The sequence below is a fragment of the Neopelma chrysocephalum genome, unplaced genomic scaffold, assembly GCF_003984885.1.
Source record: "Neopelma chrysocephalum unplaced genomic scaffold, ASM398488v2 Primary Assembly neopelma1_45, whole genome shotgun sequence".
In the NCBI taxonomy this organism is placed as follows: Eukaryota; Metazoa; Chordata; class Aves; order Passeriformes; family Pipridae; genus Neopelma; species Neopelma chrysocephalum.
The window spans coordinates 4,055,896-4,078,439 of record NW_020897704.1 but is presented as its reverse complement, the minus strand read 5'-3'; the positions used below and the strand labels follow the sequence as shown (position 1 = coordinate 4,078,439).

The 22,544-nt window shown below is 38.1% G+C and overlaps 1 protein-coding gene across 1 annotated transcript in view; it reads right to left on the bottom strand.

Annotated features, from left to right (window-relative positions):
• The window catches only part of PLXNB2 (plexin B2), a 78,261-nt gene that overhangs the window by 6,814 nt on the left and 48,903 nt on the right, over nt 1-22,544 (bottom strand). Inside the window, exons 17-32 of the mRNA XM_027679593.1 lie at nt 22,075-22,302; nt 21,424-21,600; nt 20,839-20,978; nt 19,691-19,791; nt 17,222-17,451; nt 16,036-16,217; nt 15,239-15,305; nt 14,977-15,123; nt 11,874-12,030; nt 10,763-10,863; nt 9,607-9,691; nt 4,002-4,156; nt 2,202-2,362; nt 1,425-1,572; nt 860-924; nt 78-153 (exon numbers count right to left, since the gene is read on the bottom strand). Coding sequence (XP_027535394.1) covers nt 78-153; nt 860-924; nt 1,425-1,572; nt 2,202-2,362; nt 4,002-4,156; nt 9,607-9,691; nt 10,763-10,863; nt 11,874-12,030; nt 14,977-15,123; nt 15,239-15,305; nt 16,036-16,217; nt 17,222-17,451; nt 19,691-19,791; nt 20,839-20,978; nt 21,424-21,600; nt 22,075-22,302 — 2,220 coding nt within the window. The remainder of the gene's footprint in view (nt 1-77; nt 154-859; nt 925-1,424; nt 1,573-2,201; nt 2,363-4,001; nt 4,157-9,606; nt 9,692-10,762; nt 10,864-11,873; nt 12,031-14,976; nt 15,124-15,238; nt 15,306-16,035; nt 16,218-17,221; nt 17,452-19,690; nt 19,792-20,838; nt 20,979-21,423; nt 21,601-22,074; nt 22,303-22,544) is intronic.

The window sequence follows — 22,544 nt, the reverse complement described above, 5'->3', positions numbered from 1 at the left end:
ATAGAAAGAGAAGACAACGAGAAACAGAGCTACACTTGGCTTTAATTTCAGTACAAGTAAATCGAATTTATTCTTACCCTAGAAATCTCTGCTAGATGGGTATTCATGTCTTGGTCACTCACTGGCACCATCTGACGAATACCTTTGTAGTAACTGCAAGAGGTGAAAAAAGACTTTAAATTAGGTGAAACACACTGTGGTTTTCTGGTAATTCTGTTTTCCAATTTTGCAAATATTTTAAACATGCTTCCTAGTAATGTAGGAGAGGCTCTACCACAACAGACCAATGATTCCTTTAGTAATCTTGCCTTCCAATAATCATTACTACCTTTGCAGCAGAGGCAAATCATACCTAATTGTACAAGGACATACCACAAGAAAGAAATCTATAATTGCAGATGATGATTATTTTAGGTCTTAAAACTGGCAGGAGTTTTGTTCTGTGGTAGAACTTCCATGATATTAACAGAATTGCCAATTAGTAAATGAATAAAGTCAGAGACAGAATAGAAGAAATGTGTTTGTGAAAATGTTTTCAGGATTTGATGTCTACTGAGTTATGGAAGTGCAACGTTTTTAGACAGATTGTATGGGTAACAACTACCACTGTGGAATACAGCATCATATTTTCTCCTGAATAAATCTACTCATATGTCTGTACAGACAAGAACATGCACTGGGTCATAGTGGAGCTCCATTTCAACCCTGCCAGTGCCACCACCAAGGGAACGTTTTAACATTTGGGTGTAAAATTTTTAATATTTGACATCTGACTTTGACTATCTCAGCATTCCCTTTTCCTCGTACACAGCCCTAAAATCCTAACAACTGAATAAGCATGAAAACAGTCTATACTTACTCTTCCACCATTTTCTTATAGTTAGAGATTTCTTTTGCGTAAAGTAATTTATTACTTGGAGAATCCTGAAAAAATTATAATACAGAGAAACTTGGTAATTTATGAACATTTCTAGGAAGCAAAAGAAAGACAAGAACTTAAACCAAACCTTTATATTCACATACACTTAAGCTTTATAGATATTAACATTTGGATACTTTTTAACATTGGTGAGGTTATTTGTCATAAAAGGATGAAGTTTACACATGGCATTACTGCTGAGTTTTATAAACGTATCAATGCAAGATGATGCTAAATTATTAGTGGACCTGAAATAATCAATTCCTAAACTTGCTTTTTATAAAAGCAGTTGCTATTTTCCCCTTTTTCTAAATATCAATTTGCAGACTACACAGTAACACTGACATATTCACCAACCTGTTAAGTGGTGAAATGCTAACTTTATACAGAACTAAAAAGAAATGATCAAGGCTGTATCTCCTCAGAGAATGGGTATTGTCTATGAGGATGCCCTTTGTCTTGTCAGGCATGAGCATAGTCAGGATGTAGAATGCAAATCACTTACTCTGCTTAATTTGTGCTCTGTTCTTGTGCAAGCATCCATGAAAGTCTGTGCAATGACTGACAAGGAAGCATCCACTACTTCGTGAACATGTACATCAAAGATGAAGTGGGGATTTTTCAGTATGTTTACCCAGAATCTAAGAGGCAGGCTGCAAAGCAAGGAAAAGATAAATAATCCTTTTTACACAATAAACGTTTTACAACAAGCAAATTACATGAAATTAAGTATTTCATGTATTTACATGAATTTAATACATGAAATTAAGTATTTCAGTAATTCATGAAATTAAGCATTTTATTCTCCTCACAACAGTGATGCTTAATTTTGTATTTCAACATTTATATAAGCTTGTATGTTTTCCATATCTGAAAACCAAGTCTTTATATCTCTCACAGAAAAACTCATATGAGAAGAATCTTGAGTGCCTCAAAATAGCAAGAGAAGATGTCTGTGTGGTCAGAGAAACTGCCAAGTATGTATTAGATTTTGTGATTTGGCAGGCTCACTTGCCTCTTGCTTTCCTCTTATCTGAGGAAAGACAAAAAGTAAAAAGCAGTAAATCTGCCAGTGACAATCCCATAGGTAATCTGGTTTAATTTTTTGCAGCTTCTAGGCTTACAGGGAATTCTTTTGATCACACAAACATATTATCTCAATTAAAATGATTCTGAGGATTGTAAATGAAATTTACTTTGATTTATGGTAAGAGTGCTAGTATCTACCTAGAAATTACACTCTCATTTCTCTGCAATACAAGTATGACGGTTCATACGGTACCTGTTTGTTTTCCAGATATGAATGGTATCTTCATCCTTGATGTCATGTTTTTCTGCTTGCTCATCAAGAAAGTCAAAAAAGTACTTCACAGCTGGTGGGACCACATGGTTCGAGTTGAGCACACTATGAAAGAAGTCATCTACAAACTGCTGAAGTGTCCCCTAAAACCAAATTAAAAAAATCAATTACATTTGTGTTACAAGCTGAACTCAGTGCCATCTTTTATTCCTGTTGACCATAAGAGCCCACTATCCAGTTGCAGTCACTGATGGCCTTCATCCTGAGTGCTAAGAGTGACAAAAAGCAAGCAACTTCTTCGTGAAGTGACCTTGTAAACTGCCAACACAGTAAAGACCTTCTAGAGCACAATTTTATGTTCTAGACTGAAAGGTTGTAACTTCACCAAATATCCTGTGGTTTGCACAGAAAGATGTGCCTTCTGCTTGACAGAAGCAGCAGAAACTGGTTGTTACATTTTCACTTCAGGGTCATCGTGAATATCAAATAATATTTAGCCACTTTTTAACGGTTTTGCAGCTTCTTACCTCCAGTTTCTCTGACACCAGAACACCAGGCAATTTTTAGAAAGAGACTGAGACGAAGAAGTGCCAGTGAATATTTGATTTTTTGTTTGAGGGCAAGCACTTGGGTCTTATCAGACATCCAGTCAGACTCAGTTCCATGAACTCCACCAAGCCCAAGGAGTGAAGAGTCCCACGAGGGTTGTGTGCTTGGTTGGATTCCTGCATCTGCCTGGACCTTAGAGACTGTGATCTCAGAGACAATTCATTTGTTTTAGAGATGACCCTGATGAGACCACATACAGTTAATCCCAGCTCAGCTGATTGGCTGACACTTTTGAAGGGCTGCATCCTCTTTACCACCATCACTCCAGTTGCCAGCCTCCAAATAGGGGAGGGACCCAGATGGCAAGGAGCCCTAAGCTATTCTGCTGTTAGTAAGGACACATTGACAGTCCTTAGGTTGTAGGTGTAGTTGTGATTCCAGCCATAACACCTCACCAGCTCTGTATGAGTCAGTAAAGTTCCAGACTGGTAAAAATCTATGAATTGGCTATTGGGAATAGAAAAGCAGTGGCTGCATAGGAATTATAAAAAAGAAAAGAGGAATGTAAACATCTTGCTAGCTCTTTGTCCTGAGTCTATGTCACCTATATACAGACTTTCCTTCACATCCATTTTCATACTTAGTCAAATGGCCTTAGCTGGAGCCAGACCACTCCATTTGCATGATGATCCTGGCTTTAGGGTCATTATACACATTATTCTAAATTCTTCTCCATAGAGGAATGCTTCACAAAATTATTTTGCTCATGATCCATCCTGCAGTATAGGCACTAAAAATACACTGAAAGGACTATTATTATTTGGAAACTTTATTTTTCTAGGTTGTACTGCAGTGTTGATCACACACAAGAACGGGGAAATATAAGGCTCTGTAGGAGTTTATAAAGCATTCAGTTCAAAAGAAAACCCAACAAAATATTATCTAAACAGGTGACACAGAGTAGAATATCCATCTTCGTTTAGCAAGGAAAATCCTTATTTAAAAATCACATAATAATGGTTCTCAGCTTTGATCAGGAATTGTACTTTATCGCTTTCCCAGTAATGTTCCTCAGGGTATATTAATCACTTGAAACCTTGAACATCAGCTTGTATGTACATGACGCATATTCAAAATGCAGCCAAATAAATGACTAATAGTTGTATCATTTTCTTCAGTTGTACCTCAAACTCTATAGAAGTAAGGTGTAGCCATAGCACATCTGAGCCCTACCTTCACAGAAAGAAGTCTTGTCAGGTAGATTTCTGTAATAGCTTTGGTCCTCTCTTTTTCTTTCACACTGCCCCGCTTTGATTTACCTTCATCCATTTCATCTACTGGCCGGACTAGATGCCAGACCTTATTTTCATCTTCCAGGAGTGCATGCCCTAGAAACAGTAATTGCAATAATTAGAAAAACCACCCCGCACCCAAAACAGCAACACAAAAATAATCATATACATATGTATATGTAAGGTAATTGTTCCCCAGCCTTAACATACCTGTCCTCTTGCCAAAAGGATCTAGATTACTCTGTTCCTGTCCAACATAAACAACTCAAGTACTAAACATTCAACAATACACAGCTGAAAAAGCTTGCTTTTGTCAAGACTGAAGGAAGAGGAAGGAATCACAAGATAATGAAACTTCTGTTTGGTCATGTAAGCACAGTATGTGTATTCTTTGAGGTCCACACACTGAAGTACTCTGCTCCTTGTGAATTCTTGGAGACACGACCAAGTTATGGAAACTCAGCTAGGTCTGACCCCACAGCCATCACAGAAATACCATACTGCTTCAGGTACAACCTTTTTTTCTAGGTAGTACCACTACAATTCACACCTTTACCCTAACTGCTGAGGTCAAAGTATGGTACTTCAGTTCAAACCTTCTGTTATCAGCATTTGACCAGCACCACTTGACTTTGTAGCAGAAAGGAGTAAAAATGCATCCTTTCACTGAGATGACATGAACTCCAGCAGCCAGAGGTAATGAATGCAGCAAATTCATATCCATTATAATAAGATTTTCAATTTTTTTTTGGTCAGTATTCATTGTTGAAACCAGAGAGAGAGATTCACATCAATTCTGTTACCATGTAGCAGAATCAGGGGTAAGCACTTGGATGCTAATGACACTCCTCTGATTACAGTGCCTCACTAAGCTATCTGTAGCTTGGCCATGCATCCGGTCTCTGAGCTTAGTTCAATGATCACAGAGCAGATAAAAGGAGCTTTGCATTTCAGCATCAACATTATTATTCAGAGAAACTGTATGCTTGAGAATATTTTGTTATAAAGAGTTCTGAAAGAGATGATACAGTTGTTCTAACTTGCAATTAATATTCCTCGAAAAGAGTTTCTGTGTCACAAACTTACTTTTAAATCTCCTGGTTTTGCCTGTTCTTCCTTTAAATCTTTGGCATAATCCCAAAAATCAATGGCGCTTTTCCAGTGGGAGTTATTGAACCAGTACATATAAAATCATTGACGTCTTAAAAATATGAAAGTTATTTTTCCCATAAAAATTGTGATTCAGCCCCACTGCACAAACTATTTTGCATTATTGCTAAGTTTTATGCCTTAATATACATCTCTAACATAACTGAATCCCAGTTACAAAATATCAGTTTCTAATTGCATTAATTTTGACCATAGTAGTTTATTAACTAAGTTCCTCAACAGCTACATTGAATTTCCAAGCTTTCATGAGTGCTCAATATTTTACATTGCAGGGAAAGTAACATTTTTATGTAATCTGGCTAAGATGACACTTTTGCCTGAATCTACTTCATATATCCTCATCAAAAGCATTAGCTATGCAGTCTTCCGGGACCTCTACTTCTTTTTAACAAGGTAGGAAAAAAGTATAAATCCCATATTAAATCACATTGTCCTTTGAGGGTCCTTAATTCAACTTGGAAGTTCATGTGAATGAAGCCAGAAATAAATAAAAGCAATCACTTTATTTTGGAGCAGCTGTGATTTTGCCATTGATAACATTCATGGCAATCACCTGCCAGTACAGTAAGAACTGCTGCTGGGCCTGAAGTCTGGAATTTCTTTTGCAATCCCTGTTATTTACTTTTATAAATTAACAGATCAAATCACACGGTTAGAGCAGAAACTATTTTCCAGTCGCATGTCAGTCGTTTGGTACACTTCTGCTTCCTCTGATTCAAAGGAATTTATCCTCTCTTTGTTCTCCTGATGGTATATGGCCCAGTTTAACTTTGGAGAGAAGAGGAAACAACTAGAGGGGTTTCCACTGAGATTACTGGTTCTTACAAGCAGTTTAATTTGTCCTGTGTTTGTTTAGCAACAGCAGAATTGGCTACTAGTGGAATAGCAGTATTTTCTTTGGAAAGTAAGGATTAAGAGACTACAGCTCAAACAGATGAACTTCTGCAACACAAAGGTCCCACTTCATTGCTTTAAATAGGAGGAAGACAGAGGAAGAGAAATTCAGAACATGGGGCAACAAAACATGTCAGCAGCATGGTTGCTAAGAGAAAATAACATTTCTGTGAGATAATATTTTTCCCAACGGAAAAGTAAGAAGTGAAGAAAATAAAAGATAGGGAAAATACCTCCTTTTTTGTTGCCATACTATGCATCAAGCTCTATGCAGGGAGAAGGTTGTGCCACTGGGTCCAATGCTCCCCCCTGAACAATTTGTCTTGGCCCTTGGGCATTCTTTGGCCAATATAAAATAATTTGTGGGGGGACAGGGAAGGGTTAATGGCAAATACAGACTATGGTGACTAATTATAGTGGTATGAACCATGATGTAAACATGATGAAGGCAAATGAGATCGTGACAGGCAATGCAGCCCCTTTTCCCTTGTGTGACCTGAAGCAAATTATCCTCCTTCCAGTCTCCTCCACCCCATGAATACTGCTCCATGGAGGTGAAGGAAGGGCTGCACTCCTGGATCTGCTAATCAGTATTTCTGATCTGCAACCCTGTGTCTATTTTTATTCAGAATTAGAAAAGTAAAAATAAATGAAACCAAACCAAAACCCAGAGAAAACACCCAGAATAACAAAATGTGTTGTATTTGTTTACAGTTCAGTAAAGAAATACTAGTACAAAACCACTGAAACCATTCTCCATCTTGATGCAAATTAGTAATTGCATTTATTGTCTCCAGAAGCAAAAGATGCTGCATTTAATTTGTCACAACCTCCAGCTTCTAGTGTCTTCCTGTTATAATCTGTGAATTAAAAGCAGCACGGAAGCAATGCTTTTAGAGCAATATCTCTGAGCATGGTTTTACATTTTCTTTCTGTGCAAAACCTCATACTTTGGCTGACAGTCAATGACTTCAGCTGACACTTCTCAGTGAAAAAGGTGCAAGTTAGTGAGACTGAAGGAAATCCACTTCATCACAAGCCTCATTCACAGAGTCAGGATAGGATTTCTGTTTATTCCAACCCTGTAAATCCCTGTGTCATATAAAAATGTATGTGTGGGAGAGGAAGCCTCCGATCCTCTCCTCTCCCTTTTATACACAAATCACTGTTACGGTAGGCTCTCACTTTGCACTATCTTTGTAACATTTTATAGCTTTTCAACAGAACAAGTTGGCACCATATAGCTCTGGGGACCCTTTGGTGCTAAAGAAAATGGGGTAGACTGGCACGAAACACTGTCATTCCAAATTTGTACACTACCATGGTGCAAGATGGGGTGTGGAGAAGAAACATGGTGGAAAGTGTTGATACTTGGGGATCTGAATTTTCTGCAGACTTTTCTCTTGTGTACAAGAGACATTGTGTGACAGCACTGTCCCCAGAACTCTGCTTTTCCTTTACAACTTCGTATGCTACATATATAACTAAGGAATTCACCTTGGAGTACAGATCACGTTTGTTCAAAGAGCTTCATCATACTGAATCATATCCAATGATATAATTGTAGAGAAGGAGGAAAGAAAAAAACCTAATCCAACAAAAAAAGAAAAACATGTGGTCTGGTCCTCTACTGCCTGCCACAAGAGTAGAGGGATGAGGAGGATGAAGACTGGGAGTCCAGAACAGAAGACTGACCACTGTTCTCTGTTAAGAAAGCAAAGCAATTAGGGGCACCACCAGATTCCATTCATGGTCCACCCCATTCTTTTCAGAGGGGAGGTAACTATGGCCTCAGCAATCAGTGCAACCAAACTGAACAGGGACTAGGAATCAGCTCCTTGCCTGGCTGCACTCCACCGCCCTCTGTATTGAACTGGATAGATTTTTAAGTTAACATGCTGGGTTGGCACCTGCTGTGACAGAACAGTCACTGCTTGGCCAGCTGTGCCAGGCACTTGCAGTAAAGGACTGAGAGATAGCAGCAGAAGTGTAGACACGACGATTAGAAGACTCTTCTTTCTGCTGGAAAAAGTCTCAATAGAAAGAACCCAGAAGGACAGAGTAACAAGTAAACAGCAATTAATTCTGCCTGTCTTAATTTCCTGTCCAACACTCAAAACAAATGAAATGAAAGTCTGCACATTTCTGCTAAATAGTGATATGTGTCAGAGCTATCAGCTGAGACCCATCTTCTTGAAAAATGTACATTTCTGGCATATTATTTCCAACATGTTTGACTGCCCAGCCCTTGAAACCTATTAAATCTAAGATCAATAAATCTGTTTAAAGGAATGAAACTACTGTGTAAAGCAATGGCTTTTACAATCAGTGCTAGACAGAAAAAGATATCAAATAAGTTCATAGGAGGAAGAATGATCTCAACAATTATTGTTCCATAAATCTAACCTCTACTTTCTGTAAAATAACTGAATATAAAGATAAAAGAACACCAGAGAAACTGAACATCTGAAATCTGTAATGGAAATACATGTAACAAAGAACATAAATTCACACGTAAATATTTCCATAAAAATCTGAGTGCATTCGAGGCTGTAATGGACATTGTGTCTCAAGAGATTTTGAGATATAGAAAATTGGTCTAGACAGAACACTAACATGTAAAAGTAAAAGCTTTAAAAGATTGGTTGCAAGCTAACAGGTTGTCTTCTGTGTTGAGAAGTCCAGCATACTGTAGCAGACAGCAATACAAGAACTATACAAGAGCTGCATTAGTGATGTGAAAGAGAAGAAACAGTATGAGGAAATTCCTGACACTAACTTACAGTGGACTGCAAACCTCAAAAAGAACAAAGGAATTGTGAAAAACACTGTATCTAAGGAGATAAAATGCATGGAATGAATGAAGTCAATCAAAAAGCCCTGAAAAAAACATAGCTTATGAAACACCACTCAAAGGGAGAGAGACACAAAATATGAATGTACAGAGGCAAGGCAACATAGTTGTAAGAAATGCAATAAAAAAATTGCATCAGATCCATTATATCACAGAGAGGGGACCTAGTCTGTACCGTGGTTCATCAAGAACACTGCATTTAATTCTCAGCCTAATAAGAAATAGAAGAAATTTGAAGAGGAAAGTGAGTAAAGGATGCAGAAAGGACAAAAAGAGATTAAGCTCTGGGAAGATGAAACATATATTTTGACTATAAATGTAGTGTGATTAAAAAACAAAATATGCAAGGAAATGTTTAATAAGATTGTTTTCTATTAAGTTGGGGTATAGACTCACAGAAATTATGGGTAAAGTCTCAGTATTTAAGACTTCTATAATGAGGGCAAAGACAACTATCGCAAGTGTACAGTGGGTAACACACAACAAATAAACCCTGTATAGTCTGGTGGGGAATATGTAGCTCCATAGAAGTGCTTGATAATCAAGATCAAGACAGCAGCATTATTCTCTCTATGTGGGTTTTGACTTCTAGTCATCTCGAGAGGTAGGGACGCCACAAGATACTTACTTTCCCCTGGGACATCTTGTTGATTATCCTCTGGCTGCTGGGAAATTCCCATTTTCGATAAGATGAGTGTGGCACCATCTCGGACCTTTGAAAATACAAACACAGAGATGTTCTTTGGAAGAAGCATGCCCTACTGAACGTCTTTTTTAAATCATAAACTGTGGTTTCTGTAGTCTTTTGCAGGGAATCTAGACCTACGATGAACGTTGCCCTTCAAAGGCTTCTTGGGAAACTGACTGCAATTCAGAACAGACTCCCTCCCCCTCCTTTAATAAGAGATCCCATCAACACCTCCTCTGAGATTACTGAAATATTAGGAGCATCTCCAAGGCTTAAGTGGCTCCTCAATCTGGTGTGGGTGCCCTTTGTACAAAAATGGGGTTTATCATGAAGAATCAGACCTGTCTGTCTTCTGAGGGAAAACCAACCAACTTCTCTCTTTTCTAATCAGGGTATCTGTTGCTGGAAGGCAATAAATAGCATACAAAGGAAAGATAAGTGGATTGCAAGTGCGTGGTAGAGTGCACAGTATGAAACCTAAAACAGACGGTACAAAACTGTCAACATCTGCTCTCCTGACTGGGCTGTTGAACAAACCAGACCAACCCAAAATCTATTCAGCAGCACAGCAATGACAAGGACAATTCTCAGGGGTAGGAAGTGGTAGAGGAGAGAAAAGATGAATATGAGACCTAGCAAAAGGAGTTTTGAATGTTCAAAGGGGAGTTTAGATTTGGATACTGCAATGATGAGGGAACCAAAGTGGTGGCATTTAGGTGATGTGTTTTTATGTAAGATGTTTAGGCAATATGTCTAAACCCAGCCTTTCACACTCTGAAGCTTTTACTGCCTAGACCCAAGCCCTGTGTTTTTCTTTTGATTCTTTATCACAGAATCATAGAATGGTTTGGGTTGGAAGGGACCGTAAAGGTCATCTAGTTCCAACCCCCCTGCTACGGGCAGGGACATCATCCACTAGATTTGGTTGCTCAAAGCCCCATCCAGCCCAGTCTTGAACAATTCTAGGGATGGGGCATCCACAACTTTTCTGGGCAACCTTTATGTAGCACTGAAGTTTCTCTAAAAACAAATGAAGATTTTATTTATTACTAGAGAACAGTTAACAGGTGCAAATAACTGTTTTGAAACACCTTACGTTATAATGCATTAATGTGTTGATACGTTTCCATCTGCCATCTCTTTGGGATGTTAAATCCAAGTCTGAGAGGATCTGTGCAGTAGAACCTGGACGCCACTCTAAGGGGTAATTAAAGTGAGAAAAACCAGTTTTTAACAATGCAAAAATAACTACTCGAAGAATGTTTTACAGACCTACTGACACATTGTGGAATATTAAGAGAAGTAATTTAGCATATGCCCAAATGTGTGGTTTTATAGCTTAATCCTTTGGTCTTTATTACAGAAGTTTGCATGAACTATTCCTAACCATGCATATGACTTCTGATTATTTTCCACAAAAAGTTAAATTCCTTTGCATAGAATACTATAAATATATAAGATCTGCTATCAGTCTATGAATAGAGTAGGACTTCATGGAATAGAAAAGACATTTTTAGGGATTTTACTAGGATTTTCTGAAGAACAAGAATTCCATCTTCTACTGTCAGATTAATGAAGTAATGAAGATATTGAAAAAAAATATTAATTGGAGCTTTTATTATGAGATAATTAGGCCTTTTTAAGTAATACCATTTCTTTTTTTTCTCAAGAAGAGAACAGCTATTTTGAAAGCCTTCAAGGAGGATGATTTTCAGAAGCTAGATGGTTCATCATCTACTAAAAAGTGCAGTTCCTGTAAGTTATAATTCTTTTGAATAACCATCATAAAGGCAACTAAAAATCAGTACCAGTTTCTGAAATTGCATCATTATTTCTCCATCAGTTAATTATCCATGCTGTCATTATCACATTAATTAGTACCTGAGATACTGACTCTGTCAGACATGAATACATTTGTGCTAACAGTCATTAATAGGCTCTTTGCACACTAATGACAGTATACCGAAATTTTAAGTCAGGAAAAATAACTCTGTAAGAAAGCATTCATTTTTAAGGCATATTAAGATTGCTGCAAAATGCTGTATTTTTGCATTCAGCTGAACATGAATACAATTAATTTTTTTTTAAAAGAAAATACAAACCAAACCAAATCCAAGCAATAAATGCTCTTATAGGCATTTTTTGAGAAACTATAAAATCACGTCTCGTCTCACCTGTTCAATATAGTATCACAAGGAGCTACCTACCAAGAACTACACTCTCAGCTTTTGGCCACTGAGAACATGGCAGATTTCGATAGACTTGGTCTATTATCTTTTCCTTTACTTGTGATATAGTGTCACAGTTCAGCACTTTCACAGGTATGGATTCGTTCCCACCATCTTGCACATATACATTAACTGTCTGTAAAGAAAAGAATGTACATGATTATTAAGACAATTCAGTGCTGAATTACCTCTGCATCTGTTTTTCTGGGTGATTTAAATGCTAATAGTATCTGAAATTCACCATGCAATGATTATTGCACAGCAACACATATTTGCAATAGTAGTATGGATTATTTGAGGGATTATTTGAAGGATCCTTTGCTATTATGTAGCCAACCAGATATCACAAATTCTTACCACTATGACAAAACATAAAAGATACAAATAGATTTAGTCATGTATAATATGCTAATATTATTGAGTCTTGGGAGGTTAATAAAGAAGGACACTTGAGAACAAAGAACCTGGACCAATGACTGATAATCTCAAACATAAAAACATAAAAAAGCCCATGTAATGCAGTGTCCAAACTTGAGTTCTCAATAATCATTTGAACTGCACTTTGCTGAACTCCTAGAATATTGTGTGCTTTTGCCTTTCTTTATGCTGTCTTCACAGCTGTGGTTTTAAAGTTGAGGCTACTTCTGTACATCTGGTGATTTAACACAGCTCAACTGACGAGGAGTGTGTTGTTCAGCTTCCCTTACTTTGCCTCCTGTGACCAATGTTCATTAAATACACACACACACACACACACACACACACATACGTACATGTAAAAGCCATTTCTATCATCTTTGGTGTTTGAAAACCTCATTTACTGCTTATTATTATCACAATAACTCTAATAGCTCCCAGAAAAAATACACCTAAGTAGCTTATGCTAGTTCTAAAATATTACTGTTTTCTGATAGTATTGACATGGTTTTTTATGTTAAGGAGAATTTCTTGAAAGCCTATAATTTGCTAAATCTAGAGTGATTTTTTTGAAAGTAGCTTTGCTATATAAGTGTCAGTTTCAATATAGACAAAAGCAAATAAGAAAACTATGGCCAAGAAACCTCCACAGAAGGAAAAAAAAAATCAACAAAACCAAGTAGATGTTATGAAAGTCCTCTTCCTTTCACTAGCTAAATCAGTACAACAGTTCAGTGCCGTCGTGAATCTTTTGCCAGTCAAGTAGCTTAGGAGGCCAGGCACATCCAAAGCACGGCAGCTCTCAGATACATAGGGTCCTGCCAACCATAATGCCTGAATTTATCATATCAGACCTCAAAAATAAACTTGCGTAGCTGGTATTTTTAATCAGTAGAAAAGCTACACCATATGGCAGTCAAATTAAACATGATTGCACTGTCCCTTGACAGAACTCTCAAACTAATCATGAGATTTCACCTTCCTTTTCCTATTAGCTTTATGGTAATTAGACATGATTTTGCTGCTGGTTCAGTATGCAGCACGTCAGTGTAACCAGTGATGCAAAACAGATTCATCTTTTAAATAAGAACAATTAGAGAGCAGACAACTGCTCTGTGCTGTACTTTCCCACCTTGTCTCACTTTCAGGCAGAAGCGAAGGTATTAACTCATATTTTAACCAATACTGGTGCACAAATGCTCCCTAACTGTTCAGTTATCATATCATCATCATTGTGCCTGAGATCCCAATAACTTATGGCAATAGTACCTCCCTTCATGTTGGAGACAACTACAAATGATTCCTAACATGTCAGTAAAAAAGAAATCAGAAAACAAAAAAAAAATCCTGTGCTGGTCTCTGAAGGACAGTCTGTGCATCTTAGATATTTACTGCACTGTATCCTGAAGAAAACCAGCAAGACTATCAGAAAGAGTAAAACTAGATTTTACACTCTCTGAACAGCTAAAGAGTGGGCTGCTTCAGTTTTTTTAAAAGGGCAGTGAATTTGTTTTCTGGAGTATGGTTGAGAAAGTGGTGAAAATTTCTGTCAGGGAACAAAATTAAGTCAAAGCAGAATACATAATTGAAGAGAACTGGACCATGGCACTGGTGATCAGGTTCAGGGGGTGATAGAGCTCACAGGGGGAGTTTCCTTGGCAGCAGTGTCCACCTATCCCACTGGGAGGATGTAACACAGGTCTCCAGAACTGCCTGTAGATGCAGCTTCCCCTCAGCACTGTAGAGAATTATTTTCCTAGGTGGAAATAAACACCTTTGAATACCAGTTTGGTTGCCCATTGTAGTGGGTTTGTAACCCTCCCTGGGAGGGAAATGGAACCAGGATAGGTCACCAGATGTATATTTCACCAATAAGCTGTTCCATACCATGTTATGTCAGCCCAGCTACAAAGAGATGAGAAGGAAACAACTCCTTCCTTCTCTCCTGGGACAGTTGTGCGGGATAGACGGCTGTTCTTTGGAGGAGGAAAACAAACTGCCTTCTTAGCAGTCTTGGTTTTGCAAGTTTTTTTCTTTCCCCCCTTCCCTCCTCCTTTTCCCTCTGGGAGTGGCTGGGCGGAGCCTCGGTGGACACGGGGCGTTCAGCCCAGGTAAACGATAACATCCATGTTCAGGAGAGTTTGACTTACATAGGAACAAATGCAGAAAAAAGTTCATAAAGTATTCTGGAGATTGCAGAGCCATCTCACAGGACTGCAGAGGAGCTCATCCTGCTATAGTAATAGAATGATCTCTAAAATGATGTTTGATATGCTGACCAGCAGCAATCATAAGGGAGAAAGATAACCTGAATTTCAAGAATAATGGTAGTGCAAGAATTCTGCTAAAATCAATTACCAGTGAATTTAGATGCAAAAAAGGGAGGAGCCAAACACTCTAACCACTGTTCAGACTGACTGAAAATTACGAAAGGGATTTATTGAAATGGATTCCACAGTGGCAGGATTTGGATTTTATCTTAGAAGACACTTTATAATTGTGTTTTCCTGCTTGGATTCTTGTTTTGGTCAACTATTGTCAGTCATGCACATGATAAGATTTTCTATGCAGTTCACAGTAGTCTAGAAAACTATGTACAGACTTAACAGGAATTAATTTTAAAATAGAAAAGGATTTTGTAATCTATTAATCATGCTTTGCTTACCAATTGTGTATACTCTACATCATCTCCCAGTAAGCCTGTGTCATTCAGTGTATACTTGGCTTTCTTTAGTACAGCATCCACTGGGCCTTTTTCTACCTGGTGTTTGATAGCCTTGAACAACCTATAAAGAGGCTCCCCAGCATTGTCCTGTTTAAAGGAAGGAACATGAAATAAAGCAAAACCAAAAGATATACTCAATGCAGCATGTTTAAGTATTACTGATTAAAAAAAAAACCCACAGGCAATAGACTTTTACTCTTACCTTGAGGTACTGATATAAACAAATAGACATCCAGTTAGACAACATTCTCTCAACAACCGTTTCAGACCTGAAAAAAAACCCAACCAATCCTGAGTATGGTAAGGGTACATTGCTTGCTTGAAATATAACATCCTTACACGCTTAACTGCATGCACTCTCCTAATGTAATGATTTCCCTATAGAGCCTTGAAAGCATATACTTGCTCTAGGATAAGTGCCTTGTATTGCTCATCATTCCCGCGTACCTTCAGCTCATTGCTGAAAATCACACATCCTTTATGCAAAACCTTAAACTGGGTCTATGCTGTAAGAGCTAAAAAATTAACCTAGATGTGCAGTTACTGGGAAATAACCTACAGATTACAAAGCTACAACATAAACACAGCAAAGTGTATTGTAATTTACTTAGGATAAAAAATGGGTTAAAACACTAGAGCAAGCCCTCATTGAAAGCACAATGCAAGCTGATTATATGTGCTCATTACAGAGATGATGCCTGGTATAAATGCTAGATCATTTGAAATAAGGTTAGATTAAAAAGTAAATGAAATGTTCAATATAATATTTTGAAGTAAGGTAAGTGTTTCTGCACTACAGTATTTGACTAAGGAAATCTGTGGCCAGCAGTCCTGCCTGTGCCTTCAACAGCTGCTCCTGTGGGCTTGTCTTCATAATATGCTTGGGCCAAGCTATTTCTGACTTTCACAGATAGCTGGCATTTTAATACAGTCACATTGCAAAAGAAACACATTTACAGAAAACCAGAGACCTACAGAAAATATGACAATCATTCAAACCTTCTTAGCATCAGCTTTGGGTTTTTGGCCACAACATACTGCTCCATAAGTTCTAAGAACAGCGTCCTCATGATGTCAGTATAGTATTCTAGCTTTCCATGTAAAGCGACTGTCAGTAAAGATGCAAAATACACTTTAGCTCGAGCAGAGAACTCCCTTTGGTTTTCCAGCGTGTGAATAAACTGAAACAGAAAACAAATGTAGAATCAAGTCAGATGGCAGGTTTCTGAAGAACCTCAACACTTGTCTGTGCTAAGAAGACAAGAAATATTATTTTAATATTAATCTCCTAAGTGCAGAATGGAAAAGTTTTCAGAAGTTCAAAAAAACTACTTATAAGAAAATGTTGCCCAGAATTTGTTTCTAGATATGCACAGAGTGCACTGGACTGACCCAAGGAATGTTTATATACTTAACTAAAACCTTATCTAAAAAGGGTGCTTTAATTTAATGAAGAACAGTGTTCTGTGACAATTTTTTAAAAGAGAAAATTAACTCTTCTCTCCTCCAAATTCCCAGTCCTTTTACGTCAAATTACAAAGACACTAATATAACTACACCTGGGAATGTGCTTTCATCTGCCATAAACTCTAATACTACCATTAACTAGCTCAGCACTAGAGCCTCATTAAAAAAACAAAAAAAAAAGAGAAAAAGTTAGAAGTCTAAATCTATATTTAGGTGTCTGACAATGAGCCTCAGTTTTTGAGAGTGAGCAATTAGAAGTCTCTTCAGAACTGCTGTGAGAACATCAGTCTTGATGAATAGGTCACTTGAGGAGCCTCTGCCTCTCTGGGGGCAGAGATTCAGCAGACGGCTGCCCACAGGTGACTCCTGTAAGAAGCCAGGATTGGAATCAGCACTCTGATCACATGTCTTAAAAGGCTAAAACAAACTTGTAACACCAGTTTTTATGCCAGATTGGGTAATATCCGTTTTCCTACAGCCACTGCAATGTTGACTAGCTCCATACTACATGACCTGGTGCATAAATAGGACCTTGCCTCTTTGTCCCACCAGGAAGCTCTGGTTGTGATACCATATATGTGCAGTGGTTACTGTGGAATCAGAACCACAACATCCCTTATTTTTAATAATTCTGGTTCAGTTGTGTTTGCAAACCTCCTGTCTTGCATACACAGTTATGCCTACCTAAGAGACAAAGTGAATCTACTTCAGTACTCACATTAATGAGAAATGATTTGCTGTTGAGGAGATTAGAAAACTGGTACAAAGCCTGCTCCACAGTCTGGCGCCTAGCCTCAGGAATATCCAGCTTCCCCGTAATCATCACATCTTTCTCTCCATCTTTGGAGGGCAAGAAGAAGACTCTGTCTGTGTAGGTTTTGTAGTCCAGTACTGGAATTCCAGCTTCATTGATATCATTTGTCTGATCCTCCATCTCTATCATTAGATCTGCAATATGCAATGCAGTTTAAAGGTTCATTTAAAAAAGCCTGCAGGTTTTTTAGGCAACACAATCTCTTTGGGAGCCTTGTAATAGAGAAAAAGCAACTCAGCATTAAAAAATCTTATTTCATCTCACATTTTCTCTTGCTATTTTTACCAATTATGGTGTTAACTATGACCACAGTTAATCCTATGGTGACATGAAGATAACTGCCCTTAGCACTGACAGCTTCCTTGTTGTTGACTATCTGAAAAAGGGCCTTAATGGGCATCTCTGTGAGTTTATATATATGAATGTAAGATTATGTAAGATATGTAAGATATGCAGTACAGAACAAAAACCACTATGATATTTTTGTTTGTTTGTTTGTTTAATTGTTTTGATTTGGTTCGGTTTTTTCCCACTCCATACCCTCTGAGTCTAGGTAGTAATGAAAGTTCCTTTAAAAACAATCAAGGAAAGAAAGGTTTAAAGTGTAAAGCATGCTAATTTAATTTAATTGAAAGGAAAGGAATGGCAGGAAGGAAGAAGGTTAAATAGTTCATTGAAATTGATGGAAACATTTCTGTGGGACTCAAAAGCTCTGAAATTCTTAAAAGGGACAAAAATTAGGGAATCATCCTTTGGAGCAGCTATTCTAGCTGAAGGCTTTCCAATTACCCAATATTGCTGATTGACTAGAATACCATGTTAATTAATCTAGTGACCTATTGTCTCAGGAGTTTTATTGCTCTTATTCATTCATTTACCTCTTTATTTTATAGCATTCAGCAAAGCTGAGGGAGAAAGCATCTTCTGGTTTCCTTCTTTGTGGCATTAGCACTTTCTTCCTGATGTTCCTCTCCTTGGCTATCTTTGGTCCCATGTATTTAGACTGTCTGCACTTCGTGCTGTTGACATTACTATTTCACAGTATGGTACCAGAATGTGTTTTGACTTCAGTGTTTCATGTAACTCAGTCAAGGTGGGTGTAGTTTAGGAACTGGATTACTCCTTGGATGTGCATTCTACTTCCCCAGTGTTTGTACTTTCTGTATCTTCAACCCAACAGGTAGCAGAAATCTGTAGCCCCCTACTCTCGCCCCAGCAAGAGAAAAGCACCTTCTTTCAGAAACAGGTATGAAGTGCCATGGGAGAAGTGGAGAGAGGAATGGAGGACCTTGATAGATCCTCTCACAGTTCAAAATGCAGTTTGAAATTAAGCCCATTTGGGAATAATTCTTGATTCAAACATTTGCTTCTAGTTTATGTCCAGAACCTGGGAGGAGTTGGTTTTCCAGAAAAAGCAACCTGGTACAAGTAAAGAACATCTTGTCCCAGAAATGCCAGAAAAAACATGACTGGGGCTGAGGCCGAGGCTTTCAGCATGGCTGAAATACTGGAGATATCCTGAGCTTCTTAAATTAATTTCCAAGTCTAACCTGAAATTGCTGTTTTACTCAATCCTGCTTTTTAGCTATTGTCAATATGAAATAATGTTTTCTCTTTAGAAATAAAACACATGGGTAATTTTTTTAACAGAGATTATTTCAACATGACCCAACAGCAAGTATAATTCAGATAATGAGGTGACATTTGATGATAATCATTTAGGCCAATATTTGCTATGTTTACACTCAGATGCCTAATTTAAGCATTGCAATGAGTAGTTCAACATGTAAAAATGCTGAGCCTTCACAACTCCCGCTGCCTTCCCTGGGATGATGCCTCTACATTTACACTGGACAATTAGCTAGCTCCTCAAATCAAGCTAAGGTTTTTCCCACGATAAACAGGGAAAAATGTTATTTCTTTCCTGTGAGCTTAGCAAATTATCCCTTTGTATGATGATTGCTGCAAATAAATTTTGCAGCTCTCAAACATCTCCCAATGTGCATACTTAGCACATACAGTCATTGTGCTAAATACTAAGTGCGTGGTTAGTCACTACAAAACATTCTTATCTTCATATTAATGACCACTCACATTAATGGCTCAACTGGTTTCTACTCCCAGTTTCTGACTCTGTGCTTCCTTTAGACTAAAACTATCCATTTATTTTAATAACCTTGGCTACCTATTTTATTTTAGTTCTTTCATATACAATAGCAAAATATCTCCTCTCTGTCAATGTCATTAATGAGGACTACAAAGATCTATTAATTATTTGTTCCCAAAAGACAGTTTTAGCAAGCTAGTACCATTCCTTCAGCCTGTCTTCTGATTGCTCAAGGGGATGCACAGCAGTGAAAATTTCTGTCATACCTGTGAATTCCTTCTTGCACCGGTCTCTGACACTCTCCTCCAGGCCTTCAAGCTGTGATTTAATTTTTTCATACTCTCGTTCTGCTTGTTGGCTCTTGCGTCTTTATGAAACAGAAGTAAGATTTTAAAAATTATGAATTACGAAAGTAAACAATTTGGAACAGCTCTGAGAGGGAAGCTAAAGGACTGGAGGAAATTTTCCTGGCTTTGATTTTTTTTTAAATACAGCAAAAAGAGAATAGAGGAGGAAAACAGCAACAGTGGCCGAAGTCTTCATTCCACGTAAATCCACTTGGCACCATCATGATTGGCTGCTTCAAAGCACACTTGGGCCAATGATTTAAAATCCAATAAGAAGTAGCTAAAACGCTTTTAATCACATATCAAGTACAGAAACTCAATTTGTATGCACTGAACAAAGATTGCTTGCAACATGTCCTAAACTGGCTCTAAGCCACTCAGGAGAGTGTCTGGGATTGAACTGAGAAGGTTGACAGAGATCCAAGAGAACATCAGGGCTGAACAGTGCATGCTTCAACTATATTGATTTGTACCACAAGAGTGAAATCCACCTCCTTCTGAGGGACGGTATGAGGCCCTCATTATTAACCTTAGAATTGGACTAAGTACATCTTAAGTGAAATACAGACATTGTTCTGGCCATTTATGAAGCATGAATTTTGCTGTTAATCATGCAGTTTGTGTGTGGGTAGCACTTATCTCAGCTGGAAAGGCCAAAATGACCCCTTAGTAAAATCCATCCAGCTCAGACCTACAGTGCTGACTGAGGCAGCATAAATGCTGATGGGTATGTATACAGAATAAGTTATCTTTTTCACAAGTGGCACTTTAGCTGCCATTTCAAAAAGCTATGTGTGCAACTCAGTCTGCAATTGTGTAGTTGGGAAGCCTGGGACCAATTGCTGTGTTTATGTACAAAGGACGGACTGGGCTGACTGACACCAAGGAATTTGGTGTGCGTGAGAGGAATAAATTGGTGCTCATACATATCTTCTGCAGTCACTCCCTTTCTTAACTCTACAGATCATAAAAAAGATGAAGATAATTTCTGTAGACTGAGCTGAAAACAATCAGGTAGTATCCTGAAAGCTTTAGGACAACAAAAGCACCTAATTAAAGGAACTTACCTGTAACAGATGATAGAAATACCAATTATTGCTATCATAGGAATAAGTACCAGTGGCAAAATAAGATTCAGTGGGATATCAGTCACACGTGTATCATATTCCACCCTTCCAAGGATCCATTCCCGGAGTCCAAATTTCACCTAATTGGATAAGTACAGACATTTGTCTCAAAAAGTGCAAATGGATGGCGGTTCATTTCTCAGTTTAGTAATTCCCACAAGTGAATTTCTAGCTCAAACTGCCAGACAAAGGAAGCATTTCTGAATATTTTATACTGAATTTGGGTCACTAGCACTTTATTCCATGAAGTCATTTAATTTTGCTCAGCAGAGGAAGAAAAAATCCCCAATCTGTCTAGCTACAGCATTACATTCCTATGTAATGAAGGTAGAAGGCATGTGGCAGCTTGGAACTGCTCTTGCCTGTTATGTCTTTTATGCAGCAGGCAGATGTTGAAGGAAGAAAGAACTGCGAGGAGTTTCTTCATGGTACTACAACAACTTTGGAGAACAAATCACTTCAGTTAAGAAGCACTGTATCAATTTCACTTACACGATACTAAATTCTATAGAAAAGGCAACCTACAATGAATTCAGGAAGGTTATTGATGGTATCTCTCTTCTGCCGTTTCTTTGGTTGAGGCTGTACTTCTGGTGGCTCACAGTATAAGTCCGTTTCAGTAAGAGTTTTTATGTTGCAAGGCTCATCACCCACAAAAGCCTGGGCCTCGTCTATTGTCATGGCTTTGTTCAGGTTACTGCCCTAGACAGAAAATAAAAAGCTAAGTCATCATCGCAAAGTCTTGAGAGACAAGAAATCCTAAGTTGCAACCTTCCATTTGGATCACTTTTAGCAGCAGATGTGATTCGCACTGCAGCCTACAGAACCGCAGAATGATTGGGAATTATGTGATTTCTCTCCTTGACTTATGTGAGATAAGATGTCCCTTCCAGTTCCTGGGAGCTTTACTGGGAGAGGGCATTTCCAAATGCAAGGCTTAGCAGAAGAGGGCATCCCTGGTGCCCCCAAAGTATGGCTAAAAAGATAGCAACTCTCTCTGAGAAGGGGCAGGGAGAGGAAAGGGGAGCTGTTAATGTTCTTCATCTAGCAGAGGTAAGGGACTTTACCAAGCATTTGGATATGGAATCAAACAACTGTTAAGGCTTTGAGAAAGGAAGGAAAAATTCCATACATGCTTCAAGGACAAAATGAGCAACCAACTCTCTACAAGTTTACCTTTGCATTAATAAGTTTGTTAACTTGTTTTTTGATGCCATCTGTAAAGTTTTCAAAGGTTGGGTCTGCAACATAGGCAAAGGAATGGCTCTCATTTTTTACAACCAACTCATAACGATCCATCAGAATAACAGTGGTAATGTTGTAGTTTTCTGGGTCTTCCAGTATTGGTGGGGAAGAAAAAACCACCGTGGTTTCATTGAGTCTTGTAACAAGATTTCCATAAAACTGCAAGAAACAAGACAAGAAGAATATGCATATTTTAGAGTCTGACTTGTTCCTGTATGTAACTGTTGGTAACTTCAGACTCTAGAAATAAAAGCACTGGATTTATATCCTTGCCATACAGCAGAAATAACATAGTATAAGGTATTTTCCAAAAAGAAAATGAAATAAATTTGTTGATGAGAATAAATCATTGATTCATTGTGTTCTAGCAGCTGCCTGCAGAAAATGCTTAGGCTACAGAG